Source organism: Mastigoproctus giganteus, chromosome 14, assembly GCF_048544385.1.
Source record: "Mastigoproctus giganteus isolate SK-2022 chromosome 14, ASM4854438v1, whole genome shotgun sequence".
Lineage (NCBI taxonomy): Eukaryota > Metazoa > Arthropoda > Arachnida > Uropygi > Thelyphonidae > Mastigoproctus > Mastigoproctus giganteus.
This window is the reverse complement of record NC_143588.1, coordinates 91725523-91743502: the sequence shown is the minus strand read 5'-3', so window position 1 is coordinate 91743502 and position 17980 is coordinate 91725523. Positions and strand designations below refer to the sequence as shown.

General features: G+C 37.8%; 1 protein-coding gene across 6 annotated transcripts in view; it reads left to right on the top strand.

The window, feature by feature from the left end:
* The window catches only part of LOC150075351 (sushi, von Willebrand factor type A, EGF and pentraxin domain-containing protein 1-like), a 107414-nt gene that overhangs the window by 46060 nt on the left and 43374 nt on the right, over nucleotides 1-17980 (top strand). For all 6 annotated transcript variants that reach the window (XM_090389007.1, XM_090389010.1, XM_090389012.1 and 3 more), the window contains exons 3-9: nucleotides 4073-4258; nucleotides 4357-4548; nucleotides 7211-7384; nucleotides 12565-12738; nucleotides 13551-13727; nucleotides 14322-14501; nucleotides 15934-16107. In XM_090389007.1, coding sequence (XP_090245133.1) covers nucleotides 4073-4258; nucleotides 4357-4548; nucleotides 7211-7384; nucleotides 12565-12738; nucleotides 13551-13727; nucleotides 14322-14501; nucleotides 15934-16107 — 1257 coding nt within the window. The remainder of the gene's footprint in view (nucleotides 1-4072; nucleotides 4259-4356; nucleotides 4549-7210; nucleotides 7385-12564; nucleotides 12739-13550; nucleotides 13728-14321; nucleotides 14502-15933; nucleotides 16108-17980) is intronic.

Genomic DNA, 17980 nt, shown 5'->3' with positions numbered 1-17980 from the left:
GTGTCTCAAGAAATAGAGAGAGAGAGAAAGAGGCAAGTGTAGATAGACAGAAGCCATGTTGTGGATGTATTTCTGGCCAGTGAAAGAGGTCGATGTATATTTTCAACAATCAGTTTCCATCTGTCACACAAGAAGGCTATATTAACACCAAATGTTGGAGTATCTCCAAAGTCCTTCTCGTTAAATGAGCCAATTTTATTAAACGTTGGAAATCAATATTTAATTTTGTGTAGATTCTCAGCCTTGGGAAAGGAAATCGTAAAGAACTCGTGTTTCGACTTTGCGTACCTTCTAAGACTAATGGATGAAAAGTTCAAGCATTTACATAAGTTGCTCATTAGAAACAGGGAACACTTGGACAGCTTGATTTATACCATATTTTCATCGGATGCTAAGAGCGCATTAGGAGGCCATTTGTCAATAAGAGTGCGCAGTAATAGAATCTTGAAAATTACTCACAAACTGCGTTTATACCGAAAAATTGTGGAGTAAATGATTTTGTTAAGGCGCACATCTGTTATTTGGTCTTTCTGTAGTACTAGATAAATATTGAAAGAGTAGAAAATATGTATAAGAGGTTCGAGAACTAAACTAATATTTGTTGTTGTAGTAGGGTTTTAGGAGCATCAGTGACTAAGGCTATATTGCTCCGTGTATGCAAATTGCTTGTGTTCTGAGGTCGATTTTCTGTTTGCTGGATGAAAAACCCGAGATTCCGGGAAAAAAACCACCCTCGCTTCAGACCGACTAACTCAGCCACGTTGTGAAAAAAAGGTCTTTAAAAATTCCTCCGGTCATCGAGACTAGAACTCAAGGTCTTTTCCATCCGGTTGTGGGGGAGGACGGCGATCCTACCAACTGTGCTACCCACGAGGGTGAACTAATATTTCGGAAATGAAGTTTACAGGCTATTTGGATGGATTTTCTTCGAAGTAGTCTCCTTGACGCAGTGTACACTGGAAGCACTCCTGACTGAATTCATCTTTTGGAATTGCTGATAGTTCCTCCGTCGTGTTCTGAATACTTTTTGAAGTTGGAGGGCGGCCATAGTGAGGATTATCTTTGAGGGACAAGCGGCTCTGTTTAAACTTTCCAAACCACTGGAATGTCTTCAAACGACACTTAGTATATTCTCCGAAAGCTGTTTTTCACCTTTCGTGGATTTCTGTTGCACCCTTCTCTAATTTGAAACAAAATTTGATGCAAATTCGCGCTGCTCACTCATTTTAAATTGAACATTTTAAATTAATCATTTTAACACTTTCTATTCAATACGCGCTAATTCAAACTCACTGAATATAAATCGGTGATTCATACGTTACTATAATTATCTAGATGAGGCACCGAACATGTTGCAACAAGCAGGAGTCGTTAAAGCCTCAATTTCAAGATACAAAGCTAGTCCTCGAACCTTTTGATCACATCTCGTATATGTATATTATACTCCCAATGTTGTTCGGGCGCCATTACTTTTCGAGAGACCGTACATTTATTCAGGAAATTAATGTCATGTGGATTTGTGTGACCTGTGGCCAAGTTAGTCGGTCTCAAAAAACCTCCAAATGTTTCGCCTTTTGGTTTTTGTCTTGCTTACGAGGAAGAGTTGATCTTCATTCGTTTTACCAACCCCTTCATCGCCATATAAACCTCGATCAGATCACCCCTTAAATGTCTTGTTGTCGGACTTCGCAATCACCCCTTCTAAGCTGTTCTACAAATGTGCATCAATTTGCACTCAGCACTAATCTGGTCACCTTTCTTTGAATCCCCTTTACAAGTTGTCTTAGACGAGGTTCCCAGATCCAAATACAACATTCCAAATGCGATCTACCCATCATCCCTTATAGAGGGATGACTTCCACCTGCTGGCAAATGTCCTATAAATCATCAAGAGGACATCCTTTGTTTTCCTAGCCTCCTGTTTACACTGCATGTCGAATTTCATGTCATATTGAATCGTGACACCTAAGCCTTCATCTTGAATCCGTTTTAGCTCTTCTCCTCTAGCTTATACTTAACTCCAGGATGTTTGTTTTCTAAACAAACATGGCCGCTTACGTAATCCATTTAAAACTCCCTGGATTCGATTCCTTCGATGCGCAATACACTCTCATGACGTTTTTAAACCATAGCCGAGTTGGGCAGTCTCGAACTTGGGATTTTCATCCCGGAAAAGAGGCAAGCAGACCACAGAATTCACGAAGTTTACCGACGCTATATACACACACCTCATGGCTTTAATTGCTTTGGTGATTAATCCGAACAATCCATACTTGAAATTAACTTTGGTAACGCTGCTAAAATTCTTGTACTCAACACGTCTAATAATAATTACTCGAAGAATCGCGTAGCAAATAGCCAGTACCGACCTTGGCCAATCTTCATTAAAATACAAACCACGTTATCAGAATCCTTTTTGACAGGACAATGTGTCTAACGTTTTAATATAATACCTGACATGGTGAGTGTGACATTCATTTGAATCGACGCGGAGTGTACAACATGATTAGCCTCCTTGGACTCCTTAGTGACGTGTTAACAACATCAAATCATTACTGGAGACGGGGAGAAGTTACAGCGAAACTCGGCCGACAATCATTAGCAAGCCACTGTGAGAAGGACTGAATTGCTGTTAATGGAAGGACAGTATGCTAATAGATAGGACGTTAACCACCAGCTGGCGCTAATGGTGGCGGTTGCACGTACATCCTTCTCGTCTGTAATCTGGGGCTTTTGTTTGAACGAGAAGTTTCCTGCGTTAAGAATGCCACCAGACGTTGATGTGTTTCGAGAAGAAAGAGAGAAAGAAGAAAGATAGCCACATTTTCTTATAGACGCACAAGACGCGTTCTGTAATTTCGGTGATTGCTAAGGGGATAAAATCTTTTTACTGGAGAATGAAGAAATTATCTGGACCGATTCGAAAATCCTTTCTTTCTTGGTGTAATGTTAATAGGTTGTTGAAGCTGTCGTTGGAATAAATCATAAATTAAATTTTTATTAAACAGGTATCAAATTACCCATAATACCAAACTATACCAAATTTGCCCTCTCCTGTAATTTTTTCTGATACTTCTCTCATTTCAAATTTGTCCAGTCACAACCCTCACAAATTTCCATAGGCTAGTATGTAACTTAGAAGCAACCAGTGGAAGTAGAAGAGAGGAAGTTTGTACCTTAATTTTGATGATTCCATCTTAATCAGTCGATGAAGTTACCCCTTTCCAGTAATTTGCAGCTAGTTTCCATGGTCTTCCCATCATGTTTTAGGCCCAAAAGGGTTCCACCCATGTTAAATCTATGGGTGAAATTAGCGAGTTACTTTTGAATACAACTTTTTCAAAACCAATCTACCAGCCTTTGAGGAGCACCATACGATTCCTCATGGCTTGTTATCCCTTGTAGGACCAATTTTGCTTCCTTATGTTTAGAAATTCCTCAAAAAATGTTTCTTCCCCCTCTTAGATCCAGGGCCTTCAAGAGGCCTTCAATATCTGAAAGGGACCTCCCAAGATGGGGTTGATAACACCTTCTCTGAGTCAGCACAAGCTGCCTTTGGATTTTAAACTTGTTCCACCCATTATGCTGGAGTGTTTGCAAAGCAGGGTTGGCCTTTTCCTCTCTGGTGTTTGCTCTTATAAAAAGAAAAAGGACGTCAGCAAATAGCGACCTTGTCAACGGGATATAAGCTCATGTTTAGAAATTCGTCAAGTCGTGCGTTTTGCCACAGTACGCGTGATTGTCAATCTGGTACGCACTGTGACAAGTCTATTTTTTAGGTAATCCTGATTAACATTGTACAGATTTTGTGGACCATTTGCTTGGGGTAGCCTTCTGAGAATGCTGGGCCATCAAAGTACACCATAGGCCCATTAAAATTCCACTGAGGTAGCCAGCAGATGCTTTTCCTGTTTTATTTGTTTTTCTTCTGTTTATTATATAATTGACAGCTTTGGTATAATATGTATTCAAGCGAAACAGGATTAGTCTTTCTAAGATTTTCCCATGGACTGGACCTAGGTTCAGTTTTCTGAGTATTTCAAAATATAATTCTGTTTTCTTTACTTCTTAGATTTACACTGCAGTGAAGTTTCCCCAGTGGAAAATGGCCAGTTTAAGCTGACTGGAGAATTCTTTGGGGCAAAGATCACTTACATGTGCAATGATGGATACTGGTTATCAGGACCAAAGGAGAGGTTTTGCCAAGGAGACGGACTATGGAGTGGGCATCCTCCTGAATGCAAGGAAAAGGGCACCAGTAAGTATTATTTACTCGGTTGAAACTATGTACACATATCACGAACCTCTGTATTCAAAGATTACAACTATTATTTCTAATTATACGATTTTTTTCAGCAATGTGCGGACCACCTCCTCAGGTTCCTCACGCAAGACACAGCGCCCCTTTGGATAAGGACGAATTCGAGACGGATGCCATGGTTCAGTACAACTGCTTTCCTGGCTATGATTCTAAAGGATTTTCTAGAGCAAAATGCTTGTTTTACAACGGTACTGCCCAATGGTTTGGCCCAGATCTGCGTTGTATTCGTAAGTGTCCATTTTCATTGTTAAAGTAAGAAGGAAAAATCTACATAATGTAATCGTAACGTTGTAATTTTCTTTGCTTTGAACTTTTATAGAATTTTATTTGTTTATTTTTTGACAAACCGTGCTTCTTTCTAGAAACCTCAAATATTTAAAGGAATATGGAATCACCAATTCCCCTCTTTGTTCGTTACTTTGTAAATGTGATCCCTGATCCCCAGGACAGTGACTCACAGGAGTATCAACTTTGCTGACGAGGTCCATAATGTCGAGGCATAGAATTTTCACTTCTGTGAGTGATTGTAGGCCGAATTTGTGACACTCCCATTTCAATACTTGGTGAGTGATTTGGCATTGGTAAAAGGGATGCTTGAAGCTTTCTTCTTCTTCTTCTCAAGTAGAAGAAAAGTCTTGTTTTTTGTGTGCTTTAATAGTGTTTTTTTTTCCTTTTGTACGTATTGGCTTGTACATGTTAACTGGTTGGCAGCAGGATCTTGAGGTACAGGTTCTTAGTTTTTTCAGTGGCCAAATTTACTTGGATGTTCTTTTTCTCCAATTTTTTAATGGTATCTGGAATCACTTGGTGGGTGGGTCTTGAAGTTTCGGCTTTGGCCCTGGTTCTAATGGATGTTGTATTCGGCTCACCGCGATCGCTAGCTGGTCTCTGGAGAAGTTTTTGGCCAGGTGGTCTTGGTGTCTCAGTGTTTCTTCTCTGAGTTTTCTCTGTGATTCATTTCCTGGTCTTTATGCAGGTCATGCCATATTCTCTTTTGTCTTTGACTTCTCTGTGGAGTCCCTCTGTTTGGTAGTCCGGAAGAATGTGAAGGTTGCAGACTTTGGAAGGAGAAAGTACCTCTGTACGTCTTTCAGGCTTGATAGAGATTGAGATGTAATTCGTATAAATGTATATACACTCAGTGATCGCTGAATTATGACCACCTCATGCGTAATGGACTATGCCACATAGCTCACACTATAAAAAGCAGAACAGCTTCGTACGCTAGAGCAGTGGTAACTTGTATCTGACAGAACTGTAAAGGATTACGCAAGTGGATGTCCGTGGTGAGCGAAGGGTGCAGCGCATTGTACGGGCAGCGCATTGTGTGGTAGTTGACATGGCAATACAATATTGGGAATGCAAGAAAAATATCCCAAATGACTATACGCCGCAAACTCAGACTTATAGGGTTCCACAGCAGACGACTCAAAACATGCTCTGTATCAACAACGCACTAGTTGGACACTGGAGGACTGGAAACGAGTGTGTTGGTCGGATGAGTCCAAATACCCAGTGCAAGACGCTGATGGACGTCTTCTTGTGTGGCGCAAGCAACACGGGTCCATGGATTCATCGCGCATAATACCTACTATCTAAGAAGTTGGCTGTAGTTGCTTAATATAATGAATGTTTTGCTTTAAAGAACTAGGACTTCTGGTGGGTATCGGCCAACGTTTCACTGTTGAGGTCTACCGGCAACTCTTAAGAGACAACGTGCACCTTGCCATGTTGCATTTCCCCCGTACATAAAAGGCATCTTCCAAGACGATAATGCGTAATGTCATCAAGCCCGCACTGTGCGTGAGTGGTTCAGGGAACGCAGTGAAGATATCACCCATCTTGATTGGCCTTCATATTCTTTTAACCTCAGTTCAATTCCGTTCCAAAACATCCCTGTGGGATGTTTTGGAACGGAAGTGAGACACGTAACGGTCATCTATTCCAACACTGTATGTGATAGGTGGTCATAATTCAGTGACCACTCAGTGTATTTATTAGTGATGAAGGCATATCCGGCTTAATGTCTCAGATGGCAGATGATTCAAAGGGTGGCAGGGTAGTTTATGTCAAGAAAGGTAAGCTACTGCAACAGGATCTAGCAAAAATTTTTAACGCTAGCAAATGCAAGGTACTGCATGAGAGGCAAATGATTTAAAAAAAAAAGAAAATAAATGTTTTTCGGATTAAAACTTCAAAAGGAAATTAAAATTACAAAAATAGTTATAAAATTCATAAATGAAGCAAGTGTTCATTATACAATTGTACTCTGAAATAAAAAATGGAATTATAGGACTGCAGCGACATCTAGAAAAAAGGCTAAAAGAAACGTAAAAATAATTGCTTATTGCTTATCAACGTTGAATTAAATAGAAAATATTCATCATATTATAATTTTTGTATAAAAAGTAATTTAATAATAAATTTAAAATTTTTTAAAATAATTAGCTCTGCTTTTCCGCTTAACAGTTACTAAAATACATATATATAAATCAGACACCTTTTCATTTTCTAAGTTTAAAATAGGCTCGAATGTATTCGCATAATAGACTATATAGATCACATGATAATGACGTCATTATCATGACGTCACGTTCTTGACAGTATCCCTAAGTCTTTCAAAAATTTACTTCATAAATTTTATAATTTTTTAAATTACCAGATACATTACATCTTAACATTCGAATTAAATATTTAATGAATTTAATTAAAATTTAATAAATAACAATCGATTTAAATTCTCTTTTATAATTAAAGTTTACAATAACTAGAAGTTTATCAATTTAAAGTGAAATGATGTTACAAATGGCCTGAAGATTTTCACTCAAAATATATAATCATTAAAGTTGAAAACGATATTTTTTTAATCCTAGGAATTTTTCTTTGTAGCAAGAAGCTGTGGACCACCTGGAGATATTGAAAACGGCAAACGCGAGGGTAATACTTTTACTTTCACAAGTCGAGTTACATATCAATGTACAGAAGGCTACGAGATAGTTGGAAGAGCTAACAGATATTGCCAGTCCAATGGACAATGGAGTGGAATGTTACCATCTTGCAGGCGTAGGTTACGAAAAATTTTGTATCTGAACATTTAAATGTGAAATTCACTATTTAGATAAGTTAAACTTTCGTCTAGTGTTCATAGAGCTACTAATATTTTGGGCAATTACTATACACAAAATTATAATTAAAATTTTTTATATATTTTAAGCACGCAGTAGATTTATTGCATGCTTAAAATTATTTATTAATCATCAAGAGCACAATTGCGCTTGATGATTAATAAATATTCTGTTTATATTCCGAGAAGACCTCCTAAGAATCTGCACAATCTTCAGAAGTAGAGCTCTATACTTCCTTACAGCATCCCAAGATTTCTCATTCTTTTATATCTCGGTGGTGACCCTCATTCCACACACAGTTGTAAAACAGCTACAAAATAGAGTAGCCCACCATAAAATAAACACGTTGCACGCAGACACACCTGTCACAAAGGAAAGAAACTCCAGTAAACAAACCCCATATAAAGAGAGGACCACAATAACCTCAGTGCACAAAAACAACCCAAAAAATAGTCTCCTTCAGATTAAAAACGTGGCTCGTTTTAAAACATACATTGCCGGTGATTGAAATACCTATTCTATATTCTCTGCATGCAGGCATTCAACGTGAGGATGCACATTAAATTTAAATGGCAATCTCACCCTGTTTTCCATTTCCTCAACACATAACTTCAGTTATGTTCTTCACAATCACGAACACCCTTATTTTCTACATCTTCTTCGCGTTGTTTCAGCTGTGATTCAACACACACAGTCTTAGGCAGTACGATCTAAGATTTTTCTGTGGTGTCGTTGGACTTCATCATACAAACGACCAATTCTCTCGCAAAGGGGAAATTGGTCCTATTTTTAGAATAAAATCTTTATTTATTTTCCGAAATCACACTATCCAGAATTATGTAAACCAGCCAGGTCTTGATATTTTTTGGAGTTAGAGATAAAAAACGAATTCCGAAGCAAAAACTAGAAAAGAGACTGACTCAATTTTAGTCAGTTATCAACATCGGAAGTATATATTAATTTTAGGATAACGAAATTCGAGAAAAAACAACATTAAAGAAAATAAAAATGGAAATTGGATGTATAATACACATACTGGCCAAAATTAAGACAGTCACAGATAGAAGAAATACTTATTCTGTCTACACAGAAGAAGTATTTCTTCTATAAAGACTACACAGACTACACAAACACCCAGACATGATCTTAAGACTATAGACCATGAACTCATCACTCCAAAGGACAGTTTTCCATTGGTCTAAGGTCAAAGAATGACAGGCCTTACTCCAATCTAGACGGTGTCTGGTATTAGTCGGTGATTAGTGGCGTTTAGATAGATGCACCATTGTGGTAACCATTTCATGTAACGTCCTGCGCACTGTATTGGTGCTGACGTATCCTAATCGTCTTATTGAGGACCTGTGTGTGCGCTGCGACAACGTTGACCTGCGTTCTAAGCAGACAATTCTTTGCAGGACTCTCCTATCATGTTCCTTCAGCTTCGGAGGTTTTCCGGATCGTTTCGTGACGGTTTCAGCACCAGTTCGCTTCCATTTGCAGATCACATCACCAATCTTCTTTATTAACAAAGAACAGCAAGCGGCCCCTAGCCAGAAACTGGCAAATCCGCTATGTACATGCATAGATATATATACAATGATATATATATGATACAATATATAATGATACATACAATGATATATACATATAATCGTGTTAATTACAATGTTATAGGTGTGATGAACATGTATCATGTTCACAGAGCAAATCACATCACGTAATTAATCAGAAGTATTACTTGTGTCCCAGGAACCACAAGACAGCAGTCTTTTCCTATCCTAGGAAGAACGAAAACCGCACCCACTGAAGGTAGTGCTATATACCAATGGGTGTTAGCTAATCCTGTATCCACAGCTGCCCAAACTGGGGTACCAGCTAATAAAAAAAAAAAAAAAAAAAAAAAGAGAATAGATGGCAGGCGATATCAGTTTCAAGAGGCTATAGACATTGCAGGTGTTGGGTTGGTTCCTTGTTGTTGATATGTTGATAAACTTGAGAAGAGTTGCTTTCTTTTAGTGAAAACAGTAGAGCAGAACTGTTGTAGAGCTGAGAACGATTGAGAATTTTCAGTCAGCGCCACTTCATTTCCTTCAGAGAAGTTGCTGACAGCAGCTTGTAATGTATTTCTGTCATCGTGGTACAGGTTGCAGCGATACAGAATGTGCGTCCAGGTTTCCTCAGCACCACACAAGCAGAGATTGGTGTCAGACAAGGCAAATTTAAATAGTTTGGAGTTGATGGAGCCGTGCCCAGTAAGTATATACGATGTTGTTAGGCTAGGAGAAAACCATTAGCGGACGCTCTTGTTGAGAGGGAAGGTAACTGCAGGAACAAAAGAGTGGGTGACTTGACCAGTAGTACTGGAATCCCATCGTGATTGCCACACACTGATAAGTTCATTCCAGATTCTCCGTTTCTCGTCTTTGATGTTAGCAGTTAAGTTGCATGAGATGCCGAGAATCTCGCCGGGAACTCCGTGCTTTAGACGATAGCATAGTCCTTTGAAGATGACATGCAGGTCTAGTGGTAAGACTCCAGCAAGGACCTGCAGAGCAGCAGAGGACACTGTCCTGCAGGCCCGGAACATGGCAAGCAGCATAATCCGTTGAATGGAGATGAGCTTGGAACGGAGTTTAACATTAACGGCTCTATGGAACCAGACTCCCGAAGCATATGTTGTTATTGGTACGAATACTGCTGTATAATATAGTAAGAGAGTCTTCCTGTTTAGTCCCCAGTCCGATTTGGAAATTCGGATAACTGCTGCAGTGAACTTCTTAATCTTCGAGGCGAGGTGATTAATATGAGAGGAGAAGGTTAACCTGTCGTCTAAAATTACGCCAAGATGTTTTAATTCAGGAACAAAAGGGATTTGCTTTCCGTCTATCTTTACATTTGGAGGTCTTCTGTAATCTAACTTGCCTTTAAAAATCATCAGTTTTGTTTTTGTGGCAGATATTCGCAGTTTATGTATACTTGACCACTTGATTAGCTGAGAAAGAGTTATATTGGCTGATTGTTCTAGTTGCAGACGCGATCGACCTGGAATTAGAAGAACCAAATCATCGGCGTAGGCGAAGGCAGAGATATTGTCAGGTTTTTGCGTGAGCCAGCTGTCCAGAACTATGTTCCAGAAGAGGGGCCCCAGAACTGATCCCTGGGGGCATCCTCTTGAGATGGTCCTTGAGAGAGATTGCTGTTTTGAAATTACTTGGATGAGTCTATTTTGGAAGTAGCTTCTAATAACTTGGAATAGTTGCTGAGAGCACTTGGCTTTGGTAAGACGATTGAGAGCGCTCTCCCACCAGAGGGAATCGAAAGCTCCCTCGAAGTCAACGAATATGGCCATTTCATATTTTGCCCTCGAAGCTGATATGTGGTTAACTAAAGAGACCAAGGCGTCTTCACAGGATTTTCCCTTCTTGAAGCCAAATTGGGATGGACACATTAAGATGGACACATTATTTTGGCCTTCAATTAAATCTGCTACTCTGGGTGCTAACAGTCTTTCAAATAGTTTGCCAAGGTTTGCCAAAAGAGAGATGGGTCTGTATGCTTTGGGATCAGATTTATTTTTGTCCGGCTTGTGAATAATTTTGATCAGAGCTACCTTCCAGAGATTTGGAAATATCCCCTCAGTAAGACATTTGTTGTACATAGTTAGAAGTATTTCTGGAAAGATTTCAGCAAATTTGATAATTACAGCATTTTCCACAAGATCTAAACCCGGACATTTATGGATATTTATTTTGCTTAGGGCCAGCTTTAGCTCGGGAAGAGTGAAGAGATCTGTTGCATATGAGGAGTGGTAGGTTGAGTTACTATTCCTGATAGATATTTGTTCTGGAGTTTCTGTGGTGAGATCGTCCAGGGGAAGCAAGCGATCCAGGATGGCGTTCGTCGATATATGGATCCTCAGTGCCATTGAAATGTCACGTACAGACCGATTGCTTACGTGGCATCCTGTAATCATTATATTATCCGCGCTGTTTCCTCTGATGCGTTTAAGCATCCCAGAGTAATTCTAGTTCCTTAATTTTCAGTATTCAACAAAACACTTGTAAATGTTAATCATTTACAGAAGTATATTTAGACTACATAATACATTTAATTTAAATTTAAACTTAATTAAAATTATAAAAAATGAAGTTTTCTTTACATTGAGTTTAAAATAAATCCCACTTCACTTCTCAATTACTCACTCTGTGATTTTTCATCTTAAAAGTGGTGTATGGACATCCGTCCAATCTTATATGCCTTGTCTGTCAAAGATTTTTCTAATCTAGAATTTCTATTTGACTTCTTTTTGGCTTAAAATCTCTTTGTTCTGGCATATGTTCTGTCGCTGATCTCTTTTTCCAGTCCAACTTCCCTAAACAAGAAACTCCATCTTTAAAGATGAAGCTCTACTAGCATCCTAACTATATCTTCTGATTTCTCCATTGACAATCCGGATAAATATTCTCCTAGAAGAAAAAATCTCTTCTATACAGTTAATATTTTTACTACATCCTTTTCTAAAGTTAAGAAGAAATCCATTAACATCTTCTACACTGCTGTACTTTAATACCACTAACGAACTCCAATATGGAATCCTTTTGACCTCGAAAAAAATTCAAAGAGACTTCTGATTTTCCATCCCTAATTCCACCTCTTTCTTCCAAACATGGGCATTAGCTAACTAGCATCCATTCAAGAATCGGCAATAAACTCTTTGAAATAGCTATTCCTCATTTATTCTCTTTCTGAAACAACCTTCCCAGAAAAAAAAAATTCTAATATTTTACCAGAGGTATTCTCTGCATCCGGTCTCTTCATGAATCCATTGGAGAAAACGCTGCTAATTAGGGATGCTTTTATTACACGTCCTTTCAAAATGATGGCAAGGGTTTCCTTAAAAATCAATTGTTGTCATGACATAACCACCACGTTACTTATAACTGTAGTAATATTCCATTTATCCACCAGTGCGATGGCAAACTAATGGAACCCATTAACCTATGGTCTTCCTATTAATGATTGTCATCAAGGGCTATCTTTGGAGCATCTTCCAACAGAAGCAATTGCCATCGCGACGAGTAGTTCATTTAAATGATCTTTTTTTTTCCCCTCTTCCAGCGGTTCAGTGTGTAATCCCCGCCAATCCTGCTAACGGCAGAGCCCTCTACACATCTGTATCGTACAATTCCGTCGTTAAGTACGAGTGTCGCTATGGTTACCGCCTCATAGGGCCGGCCACAAGAACGTGCGGAACAAGCAAGCAGTGGGAAGGCACTGATCCCCACTGCGAAGGTAAGTTACGTCCGCTTTGAGGACACCATTTATTTTTCTCCTGCAGCTGTGACTTACCTTTAAGTCAGCCAAAGTACGTAATTACAAGATGACAAAGAAAAAAAAAAAACAGTAAAAAGCGAGGATCAAAGTAGAAGGAGATTAACGCACATCTCCTCATTAGTGTCAAACACAGAACCAAATTTATTAGCATCCACTCAAATTATGTCCTGGATTTTAATCTTGTTTCAGACTATTTTGTTGTACAATTAAAGCGAGTCTCTTATATAAGTGTCACTGTGAAATATTTCGGACATTTTTTATGTTCTCGGATACTTTTTTTTTTAAATAAAGGAATTTATTTCGATAAAAAATAATAAATTCGCGCATTCTTAGTTTCATTCGCTTGATTGCGATATCGGATTTTGTTTCTAGCGATCACATATAAAATTTCAACCGTTTAAAAGCAATTTTAAGTTTATGTATAGGGTGTCAGAAAAAAATCTTCACCAGTGTAAAAATTTGCAACTTTTGAACAGACGCAGATAAATAATTGTGGTTCTGTTCTCATTGTCTCTAAGATACGATATGATCCTAATGAGGTGAGCCGGGCACATTTGGCTGTTATTTATTCTGAATTCATCTTTACGATATTGAAAACTCCAAAAATTTACCTATATCCTTTTAAAAGTTATATATTATTTTAATATATTTTTTTCCGTTAGTAAAATTTTAATTTGGGAAATATCTTAACCTGTCTAGTCGATTAAGATATCTTAAACAAATTCATCTACTTCAAAAAATGAGGATGAATTTTAACTTTCTAATTACAGAAATCGATTGTGGTCTTCCTGGTACCTTGCACAATGGATATCTGGAAGGAAGGAGTACGACATTGGGTTCTGTGATTATCTTTCGATGTTTTGATGGCATGAAATTTGAGGGGGTTTCCATTTCCACAACTTGCCTTCAAGATGGATCGTGGTCAAATCCTCTTCCAAAATGTTTAGGTAGGTTTTCAGCAACATAACACTTTCTTTATTAAACATAATGATGATAATTACTCTTAGTGTAAGCTGGTTTAATATATATATATATAGAGAGAGAGAGAGAGAAATAAAATAAAAAAATTAATAAAAAATGGCAAATATATAGCATAACCGACAACATGTTGCCTAAAATATAATGTAAATTATTAAAAAAAATAACAATAATAATAGGAAAATTGATAAACTTTTAAAAAAGTAACAAATATAAATACAATAAATATAATAAAAAACGAAAAAATCCCATATATGAACATATTTAAGATAAATTGATCATACACACCAAATAATTTTATTTTCCCGCAGAAACGTATTTGTTATATAAAATAGTCTATAACATTAATAAAAGAAACTAAATATTATTTTTATTAATATACTTTTAAAATTAATAATGTTTAAATATCGTTATAATAAATACACCATTCATATTTCAACTAATTGTAATTGAGTCGTCTTTCATTATTCCAGACAGAACTAATCGATTACCACAACAGGACATAAAAAGGTCTATTGTTGCGGATCATAATTATTTGTGATGGCAGCCATTTTGTTTTTCAGCTCCCTGCATTGTTCCCGAGGTGGATTTTGGGAAGGTGAATGAGGTTTCCCCTGGATTCCGAGTTACTCATGGACAAAAAATTATGGCCGAATGCGAATCAAGATACGAACTTATTTACAACGTCACACCTGCTGCGTGCAATAACGGCACGTGGACCCATGTGCCTTCCTGTGTTCCAGGTAAGTATCTAAACCATCCGTGTCAGTATAGTTCAAAGTTTTAGCATTCTGATGCATCATATAATCGCTTGTCCAATGTGCAGGTAGAGCATTCCACATATCGCCGGTTCGAACTTGCTTAAACGAAAATGGATGTCTACGTTCCATTTAAACACATCTTATAATTTGAAGAAAGTACGTATTGAAACGATGTTGCTCTTCTTCAGGGTTGCATTTAATTCAAATATTATCCGTTTATTCTATACGTCTCTTTATCTCTGGCTTTCTACACGCACACAGAGTAATCTAGTTTTGGAAATGGGATCTTGGATGTTGTTTTCCTCCAAGTAGTAGCTAATCCTATATAAAGTGAGTGGAAATAATGGCATAGGCGGGGAGTAATTGAAACTAACTTCACTATACGTGCTCTTCTTAATGGAATCAGTGATCACGTGGTTGGTCTGTTGTATACAATGTTTATGATGCATTTATCACAAGTAGTCCCTCCTTAAAAGGCTACGAAAACAAAGTCTGAACAAGATTTTCAGTCATTCTACGAGGATCCCCGGAATAAATGATACCATAAAATCAAGGAAAAGTAGCTAATCAAAAAAAAAAAAAAGAAAAAAAAGATTGTTTATAAGAAAAGAAACTACACACTTCCGAAATACTTAAAGAAAAGAACGTTACTTTGATGTAAGGTTGCTAATTTGAATTATATACACTCGTAGCACAAAAATAGAGGATCCCAAAGAATAAATTATTTGGGGTTGGTACATTCCACTTATTTTAATTCATAGCAGGGAGAAGGGGGGGGGGATTTCGAACATGAAAATAAAACACCCAATCAAAACAAAAAAGGCATAATTATAAAAAATATTTAAATACTTTAATTTTATATTTAAGTGGTCTTTCTTTCTATTAATATCTACTACGCATAAACATTTTAATTAATTCAGCTGCTGTGTAACTAACCGCGTGAGATTAGTTGCTAGGTTACCAAATATTCTGCTAATCTTCATCTTGAAAACTCTTTTAATTTGAGCAGATAAAATGATCCTGCCAACTCAATTTGTAGAAGGCACAATGTCTAGCAGTATTTTCACAATTTAAAATATTACATCTACACTCCTTTGGCACAAAATTAGAAACGTTTATTCGATATTAGTAGAGCCATCTTTTGCCCGAATTACAGCTTATCGTGATATGGATTCCACTAGCTGTCCAGATTTGACCATTCTTCCATCGTTCACATACCAAGGAAGTTGCTATCATTTGCGTACAATTTAATTATCTCTTAACGTCAATTGCAAATGGTTTCTAATTTTTTCCCCACAGATTTGGACAAAGGCTTAGAAAACTAACGATTTCAGAAATGCTTACCTCTTTCCCAATAATTGAAATTCAAAATGGTCGACAGAATGTTGTCTTAGAAAAATCTCTTGTTTTGTAGCTCGCTGTAAGCAACTTCCTGAAAAGCCAAGACATGGGATGGTCATTGCACCAAAGACCGATCACGGAATGAGGGCGTTATTCCGATGCAAAGACGGATACGATTTAGTGGGGTCAAACGTAACGGAATGCTTCTTCGGAGAATGGACAGGAAAAACCCCTTCCTGCAGAGAAAGTAAGTAAAGTTTTGAAATATCTTATATATATTGTGGGATTTTCTCAAGGTATTTTAAATAGATAAAATTACACCAAACTGGAAATTTAATAACAAAATATAATTAATTTTTTGTTTCTACGCATAATTATATATAATTATACTTATTTTTTTTCTTATAATTATATATTTTTAACGATATTTTGAAACATGCGCACTGGACAATATTGATACAATTGCGCATTCAATATTAAAAGAATTATTAGCAGTCGATTCTTTTAGCAAACAACAAACTGCATGCTGCGCATGCGCGACTCTAAAATAACAAATAAAACGTAATGTTCCTGGAAAAAAGTTTTGCTGTTTTCAGGAACCTATTAAATCGAGGAAAATTTTATTTAGGGTGGAGGGAGGGGGGGTTGACCTTCAGAGGGATGATTTTTACTGCTATAAAGATTCCAAGTAACTTTTTGAACACATTGCAATAATAGAACAGTTTCTTTGTACATTCCCCCTGAGGAAGGGCAAAGTTAATATTTTCTCTTCTGTGTTTACAGTATTATTGGCTGTCACGCTCCATCTTCATCATTATCCGTCTTCTTCCTGCCATCCGTCTTTTCTTTACTGTCTTTTCATCTTACACTCATCCTTGTTTTTTGCCTTTTTTTCTATCATTTTCTACCATCTTCCTAATCAGTCTTTTACTCCTAAGAATCAAGCTGTCAAGCGAATTAAGAAGTTGATCAAATATTTATTTTCTTAAATTTCTCATCCTGATCTTTGAGATAAAGAAGGGGGAGGGGGAGTGTCTTATCGTAACAAATTAAAGAGTCAAATGCAAGATGACGTGTCGCATTCATAACCTTCTTTCTTTCCATCAAACGCAGACAACCTCCTGTGGACGGCCGTAATTACTGTCTTAGCTGTTTCAGCGTTCTCCGTTCGCGCCTATTACGACACCTCGTGTATCAGAAACGGCGGCCGTATCCCCCACCGCTCGGAGTCCGTCAATTAGTCCTCATTATGCACTTAATTAAGAGCGTTTCTGGCCTGTCCCCGGATGCGCAGAGGCGCATAGCTCACTGTCAGTGGTAGTCGGAGGAACCACGAGGGAAATTTAAGCGCGCATCAACACGTAATTAATCATCGGCCGCAGAAAATTAGCCCCCTCGTTCGGTCCGCTCGTTCGTAAGGAAACCGACATGTTTCGCTTCGCTGGCCGCACTGGTGGGTGCAGTTTATGAGCGCGAGACATCATTAATTCGGTTACGTAATGGGTCACCAAAATTAAGCTATTAATGCATTAGCATTTTAACGCTCACTCGCCCGTTTGGGGGTGGGGGAAGGGGGGCTCGAGGGTACCTTACGGAAATTTGCGAAAGGGAAATAAAAACACCCCTAAAAACCTTTCGGTTAATTAGCGGGAGGTTAAAAATCAAGAATTATTTCATTACGGGGGTCATTGGAAATGGGTGCGCAAAAAGTGAACTCCACAATGATGTTCATTGCCGAGGTCATTAAGGATGTTTGAGAGGGGCAAGTGAAAAAAGAGATCATCCGTATTCATTCTCTCGCTTTTTCTTTTCTTTCTCTCCATCTGCGCGTCCTACTTTTTCCCGGGATTCCTTCTTGCAAGTATCCCTTCCCTCCTTGCTCTCGATCTCTTTCTTTTGCTTTCTCTTTTTTTTTTTTCTTATACTTTCCTGTCTTCTTTCCCCCGTTCACTGATCCCTTCTCTCTTTTGCTTTCGTCTTTGTTTCTTTCTTCTTGTCCTTACCCTCCTGTTTATTTCTTGATCTCTTCTCATCTTTGTGGTCCACTTTTCCTCTCGCACTCTTTTTCTTTATTTCTCTTTCTCCTTTCATCTTCTTAATTCTCTTTTTCTATCCTTCAG